This window comes from Coloeus monedula (genome assembly GCF_965178545.1).
Source record: "Coloeus monedula genome assembly, chromosome: 21".
Classification (NCBI taxonomy): domain Eukaryota; kingdom Metazoa; phylum Chordata; class Aves; order Passeriformes; family Corvidae; genus Coloeus; species Coloeus monedula.
The window spans coordinates 5870472-5878019 of NC_138801.1; the positions used below are offsets into that span (position 1 = coordinate 5870472).

General features: G+C 47.5%; 1 protein-coding gene across 1 annotated transcript; it reads right to left on the bottom strand.

Moving 5' to 3' along the window:
* Positions 1 to 571: 571 nt before the first annotated feature.
* PTGES2 (prostaglandin E synthase 2) lies at positions 572 to 6422 on the bottom strand. Its single transcript, XM_082295093.1, has 7 exons — positions 6198 to 6422; positions 5057 to 5251; positions 4891 to 4946; positions 4130 to 4282; positions 3390 to 3590; positions 2961 to 3078; positions 572 to 2592 (listed from the first exon to the last, which is right to left on the bottom strand). Exons 1-7 carry the CDS (start codon positions 6411 to 6413, stop codon positions 2464 to 2466), a joined length of 1068 nt encoding a protein of 355 aa, XP_082151219.1. The 5' UTR covers positions 6414 to 6422; the 3' UTR covers positions 572 to 2463.
* Positions 6423 to 7548: the final 1126 nt, after the last annotated feature.

The window sequence follows — 7548 nt, forward strand, 5'->3', positions numbered from 1 at the left end:
AGTTTTCTTCGCGTTGCCTTTGATACGAGTTTTACCGTCTTAAAGGTGACACCAGAATTGTGTACACAGCCATTTTTACTGTAAACTGTAACCAGAACTGTATGCAGGACATGGAAATGTTGGAGGAGAGCACGAAGTTGATAAGGGGACTGCGGCACCTCCCCTATGAAGACAGGCTGAGAAAGTTGGGGCCGTTCATCCTGGAGAAGAAAAAGGTCGTGTGAAGACCTCAGAGCACGTTCCAGGATGTGAATGGGGCTACAGGAAAGCCAGAGAGGGACTCTTCATCAGGAACTGTAGCGACAGGGTGAGGTGCAAATTGAAAGAGGGGAAACTTAGGTTAGATGTTAGGGAGAAAATCTTCCCTGTGAGAGTGGTGAGACACTGGAACAAGTTGCCCAGGGAGACTGTGGATGCCCCAACCCTGGCAGTGCTCAAAGCCAGGTTGGATAAGGCCTTGAGCACCTGGTCTAGCAGGAGGTGTCCCTGCCCATGGCAGGGGAGGTGGGGAGTAGATTATTTTTAAGGTCCATTCCAATCCCATAATATTCTATGACTCTATAAAAAGTAATACAAAATCCTGAAACAACCTTTATTTAATGTAATATTATTGGCATGTTAGTGCTACGGATATTCATCTTGAGAGGACTGATTCATGTAGCACAGCACAGCAAGGAGCAGTGGAGTCATTGAGCCCTTGGTGCTTCAGATCCTCATTTAACATGAAACTCTCTTCCTCCCTCTTGGGTTGAAGTGGATGCCAAAATTATCATCAAGGGTTTCTTCAACCTCCTGTTCCTGCATGTTCAATATAATTCTTTTAAAAGAACATTGCCTTTTGATGCTGTGGAACACAAGTTTCAGTACAGAACAGATTAAAGAAATACAAGTCAGAACAGCCACACAGCCATTTGTACTGTAAACATTTTCTTTCTCCCTTCAACGTCAGATCATAACTGAATTTGGAACTAGTCCTCCATTCAGAAAAAACCCCAAACCTCTATCATCACCACTGTTATAACCAATAAAAGTACTCCCCCCTGAACACACACTAGGCAAGCAGCTGTATTACAGACCAACTTCAGCTGCACCTGAAATATCACAACAAACTGGATTCTCTGAAACCTGCCTGTTCTTCCAGGGAAACAGAACTCAATCAAGGTGGTAATTAAGGATACTGAAGCCTTAGGCTATGCAGAGGATCACTCACATTTGAACCTGCATTGTCTCTTGCTATGACAAATACTGTTTCTGCAGCTAGAGAGGGACTTTGGCAAGGGGCAGTGGCTTCCCACTGACAGAGGGCAGGGTTACATGGGATGTTACAAAGAAATTCTTCCCTGTGAGGGTGGGGAGGCCCTGGCACAGGTTGCCCAGAGAAGCTGTGGCTGCCCATCCCTGGCAGTGTCCAAGGCCAGGTTGGACGGGGCTTGGAGCAACCTGGTCTAGTGGAAGATGTCCCTGCCCATGGCAGGGGGTGGAATGGGATGGTTTTTCAGGTCCCTTCCAACCCAAACCATTCTATGATTCTACCCAACACAGCTCAGAAGACTTAGCTGCAGGTACAGCTCCTAATCTCATCACACATCAGCCAATCCTTTGTTACTCGTGCATGACAGAAACATCTAGAGATCCCCTGGCCATGCAGATGGCTCTTAATCCTTCTTTTCCTAAAACAAGAACGAACTGACCTTTAGGGATATTCCAGAGAGATCTCATGCAAGACAAGCCTTTCCAATAACTGCTCTGCATTTGTGATTTCAGTGTAGGCCATGTCCTTCGGGTATAAAGGGTAAAGTAAGAACTCAGATCTCACAAAGGGGACAGAATAAAGCCAGCCTTTATCCTTGCAGACCATACAGAATCAAGTCCTGAGAAAACCGTATACATGGAAGAGTGAAAGCACGCGCCCTGCCGAGCGTAGCCTTGCTGCTGTCAGAGGAAGGATGCCTTCTCAAGCACTGCAGATTCCTCCAGTTCCCTTAGTGCTAGGTTTACAAGATTCTATTGCAGGAAATATTGTCACTTAGAAACCAGTATCCAGTGTCTCAGTCAGGAAAACACTTCAGGTGATACGGATGAGTAGCAGAAGACAGACTGAGGCAAAAGCTGGTCAGGCCTACCACGTCTGACACAGTCAGAACACCAGCCAAGAGCATCTTGCTTTTACAGTAACCTGCTCTGAAGATGGCTCTTGTCTGAAAGAAGCCTATTTGCTGCATTCTTCAGTTCAAAGCGTCTCCTTTCCAGCAGCATCCAAGATCCCTTTCTTTTACCTGTCCCCATCCTTCTACATACACCCAGCTGAACCCTTCTCTCACTTCGACTTGATATTCTGAACAGGGTGGTCTCTGTGCCCACATGTCAGTCCATTAGGTGTGACCAGTCAACTCTAAAAATAAAAACCATTTCTTCTGAAGTTTTCACCATGCAAGTACTTCAGGGAGACAGCTGCAGCTGGCATCAGATTGCAACTCCAGTTTTTTGAATTACTTCTTCCATGCGCTGGTACCAAGGCTGAATGTTGGTGTGAACCATCATGTCATCAAAGGCTTCCAGCCCTTCCATGACCCGGAGGACCCCGTACACTGCCTGTGCAGAGCAGAGAGGTCAGAATAACATTGAAAAAGCACTGGAGAATGGCTTACAACAAGTGCCTCAATAGCCAAGCCAGTACAGCTCTTCCCATCTTGCCATCTGATTAGCAAGGAAGAGTGAATGGCAGAAAGGTAATTAAGAATATGCATGTTTTTCCATGAGGAAACAGTAAGGAAGGATCAGGATCTATGTGCAGTTATGGGGAAATCCCCACCATGTGAGAACTGTATTACTGGACAAAGGACAATGTATCTCATGTAGCTCTACTTCTCTGCCTGTACTTGTATTAACCATTTCACAGAGATGAGCACCAGGATAATTTGTGACCCACTTGACAATAACTGCAGGGATGAAGCCCTTACCAGGTCAGCGAGGTTTGGCTGGTTCCCACCCATAAACAGTCGATTTTTGCCAACAGCTTTTACCCACTCGTTAGCTGCTTCATACAAATCTTCTCGGACATCATCTCGAAGCTGGTGTCTGGATAAAGAAATGAATCAGTTTGCAGACACAAGTTTGTTTCTTTCTTTAACCTTCTATCACCTCTCACCTTATGGGCTGGTCTTGGCTTGCGAGTAAGGGCAGTATTTCAGAGCAAAGAGGCAGTCAGTTATTAAACAGTGGATGAGTAGAGGGGTTCAGTACTTCCAGTTACAGAAGTATAGTTGTTACTCATACAGGATTAAATGGTTCCATTTAAAACTCTGAGGTTCTGCCCTTTGAACACTGGGGTTCACAGTTAAGGAGGAACTATTTCTCCTCTTGTGTACTTGGTGCTTAGTGATACCAACCTTTTCTTCAGCCTCTTGCTAACGAAGAACATAGCAACAGCCCCCACGTATTTGGCAAAGAGACCTTCCAAGGTGCCAAACTTCCCCTCACGGACAATGTAATCGAAAGATGCCAAGGCTTCTTTGGGGGTGCGGTAAACATTGGGGGAGATGAGGTGAACAAGCCAATCATCTGCCCATTTTCTCCACTTCATTTCTTCCCTGTGAGCAGTCAAAAGAAAGTTTTCAGTGAATGAGGTACAATGAGAAGAGCTACAGGAGACAGGATCACAGTTGCCTTAGCCAGAGATCCTTCCAAGGTGAAACACTCCTGCCCAGGTAACTCTGGTGACCTCTCTGAAATGCACTCAGCATCGTTATCTTTGGCAAGGCTCCTCCAATCTCAAACTGAATTTAAGACTAACATAGAGCATTAGCTTCTCCTCCCAATATGAGAAATAAAGCAGGAAGGGAAACTATCCGTCAATAGCATTCCTCTGTGGCACAAAGGAAAGGCCAAGAAGGAAACTGGAGGCAGCTGAAGGCTGGTGCGACCATGGTGGTGGTAACTAGGCTGTCTAACAGCTTTGTTTTGAACTATCTAACAAACACAGCAAACCAGCTACTGAAGCTTGAAACATGAACAGGGGTGTGACAGGAGTTGCCAGCCCTAGTGGGATTTTACATTCACATCAACCCTGAGTATATATGGAGGGAGCTGTGACCCTAGTTGGAGAGCCCAGAAACTGAAGAGCACTTACACTCTCACTTCTTTGACAGGATAGACTCTCTTTGTCTCCTTCTCATCCAGCATAAGCCAGTATTTATTCTCATACTCAAGCACCTCCTTGCCTTGCTCAGTCATGGTTTTAATAGGTGGATAAAATGACACGATTTCTTCTAAGCTATTCCTCCTGTGAAAAGAAATACAGTTAGCACTGATCAGGCTGCTACAAAAAAGGAGCAAGAGCAAAGGACAGATTGAAAGATACACACTATAAAATGTATTATTCTAAAAGTAAGTGCACAATGTTCCAGATTCTATTTGGGAAAAAAAAAAAAAAAAAAGAAGAGACTGGAACAGCTACTTGCAAATAGCTATTATTAGTGCACATACCTTTGTCTGTGACAGAACAGAAATTTCTGCAGGCATAAAACTTCCTACCATGCTCAAGTAGACCTAAAGGACAGGCCATAGGCACAACAATTCCATTTCATTCTAGATGTTATAACTGGCTAATTGTAAGCTCAGTTCCAGGACTAACGCTAGTCCGTGTTTAAGTAGGTTTTGTGCAAACAGAATCTCACAGATGAAAAAGTACTTCTGAAAGGTAAAAGCTTTGCTTTACATCACACACATCACAACATATATAGGCACCACCCACATTATCACAGCCAGGCTCAGGTCTCCCAGAGCTTCAGAGCCTGAGGTCAGCAAGAGACTTATGGCCAACTCAGAGTCTTCTCTACTTAACCTGTGCCATCCACATTCAACTCTTCTCTCATCATCCTGTTTTCTTACCTGGAAATAAGATAGGTCTTTATTGCACTGATTATCACCGAGGAGTCGTTCAATTGCTGAAAAACAGGATTAAAACAACCTTTTAAAAGAAGCTGGTTAAATTGAAAAAGAAATTTTTCAAAACCTTTTCCCCTGCATGCTGAGGCTCCAAGTTAGGGAGACTTACCAGAGGGCTCCCAGCGTTGGCTAGCAGGATGGGCACCTTTCTGTAGGAAGAGAATTTGATCTCTTTCCTCATGATCGGGTTCACTTCCACAATTTCATAGGGCAGTCCATGATAATCAAGAAAAGCTCGGACTTTGCTGCAGAAAGGACACGTTTTATACTGGTAGAGGGTGAGCTGCAGGCTCCCTGCAGGCAGCTGGGGAAAAAAGAGAACAGAAGATTCCATTTTCTGCTAAAAACAAACATTACCTTCCTTCCACCCTTATTTTTGTCATGAAGTCATAGTCACTGACATTCAGTTTCAACATCTGATCATGAGCATACCTTAGCTATCAGATGCTTTCTTTAAATGGCATCAAATATTTAAATATTCACCATCCATTGGGACCAATAACCTGTTTCTCTAATCATCTGTTTAATGTGCTGGAAAATCCTATTCACAGCCAGGAAAAAAAAAAGTTAAATCCAGACAGTTTACCCCTTTATAGTTTCTACTCTGTAAAACAGAGTTCGATAGAAAACAAAAACCATTTGCAACAGTATTTAAATAAACACAAATAAAGCCTTTACAAGCTAATCCCTCCTCCACAACAGCCTCTGTTGAGGCCACAAGGTGGGGAAAGCAGAGCTTGCATTTGATTTTTTAGGCACATGTCTGCCCAAGTTCACACTCCTGGGATCAACCAACCTGGGCACAACTGGGACAAGGCAGGGAGAGCCCAGGGCCAGCAGGACATCAGTTAAGGGATGTTTTGCAAAGCTACACCTCTGCAGCCTGACAGGCCGTGCCAACCACTCCTCGCACATTATAGAACAAATGCAGCCACCCCGCTTTGTTTCTCGTTTACAATTTGCTAGGTTACACAACCCTGCGCGGGTGCTGCAAAAAAGCAACAACAGAAAAGGCTCCACATCCCCAGCAAGCCCTCACTGACAGCCTTTCCTTAGAGCTCCTCAAGGAATGCTCTGCCACGGGCCTCCCAGACAATTTTAAGCTCTTCTCTCACTCAAACCGGGGCAGAAGAAGCCGCTCGGTCCGCAGGGAACCGCTGTTCCCGGGGGCTCGCTGCCGCCGCGGCGGGGCCCCCGCAGGCCTCGGGGAGGGCACGGCGGGGATCAGGGGGAGCCGCTCCCGGCGTTACCTCAGCGGCCGAGTGCTCCCGCAGGCGCTGCCGCGCCGCCAGGCACAGCCCGGCGCTGCCGCCCAGCGCGAATGCAGCGCCCAGCACCAGGCGGCCGCTGCCGTTGCTGCCTCCCCGTCCCGCCGCGGCGCCGAAGGCTCGTCTCGGGGCCCACAGCCGCCAGGCTGGCGGCAACAGAAGTGCTCCGAGCCGCCAGACTCGGCCGGCACCCGCCATCTTCGGCTGAGGGCGGGCGGAGAGCAGCCGCTCCGCCCCGGGCACGGCGGCACCGCCCCGGCACGGCCCCGGCTCCGGCTTCGGGCACGGCGGCACCGCGCCCCGCTGAGGGCAGACCCCACACGGGACACCCAACAAGGGGCGGACCCGCTGCTGTGTAATTATCAAATCTGAGAACGCACCAAAGTCTAAAGTGGGAATAAAATAATCAGTTGAAAGGGTGAGGGAGCTGGGCCTGTTCAGCCTCGAGAAAAGGCAGCTGAGAGGGGACTTCATCGATGTCTGTCAGTGTCCGCAGAGAGGGGGCAGAGAATGGGTCAGGTTCTGCTCCGTGGTGGCGAGCAATAGAGCAAGAGGAACGGGCAGGAACTGATGCACAGAATGTTCCACCTGAACTTAAGGAAAAACTTCTTTCCTGTGCAGTGACCAAGCCCTGAACAGGTTGTCCAGAGAGGGTGTGGGGTCTTCGTCGTTGGAGATATTCCAGAACCGTCTGGACACAATCCTGTGCCATGTGTGCTGGGATGACCCTGCTTGAGCAGGAAGGTGAGACCAGATGGCCCACTGTGATCCCTTCCAACCTGACCCCTTCTGGGATTCTGTGGTTCTCTGCCCGATGGAGCTGTGGATTCTGACCAGCACATACCCGCAGTGCAAGTGTATGTCTCCACACTGAAAGCCATCATCTGTTTTATTAACATGTGGTTACATCCATTAATTACACTTATATTCAATTCCCCTACTTGGCGTGCAACACGAGCCTGACACTGCAGTGCAGCAGGGTTATTACTCACAGAAAGAAGAGGTGGCTGCAATGTTAAATGAGGACATGACCTTTTCTTTTGTCTTTGTCCCAAATACCCACTTAATAACGGAGTCCTTGATCTCAGGAGCACTGCTTGGATCAATGCTCTAATTGTGAGTTATTTTCATCCAGTGACTTCTCTCTCAGGGATGAAAACACCACACAGTGATGAGATCTCCTGAAGGTGACTGAGGTACGGCTGATATCGGGCCAAAGACAGGGAAGGGCAAAGTGAATCGTGCTTGCTCCTTTAGGGAAGGAGTGTGAAGGTGACCTGAAGCTGGTTCAAGCCACTTAGCGGACAAAGCAGAGCTGATGACAGGGAAGGAG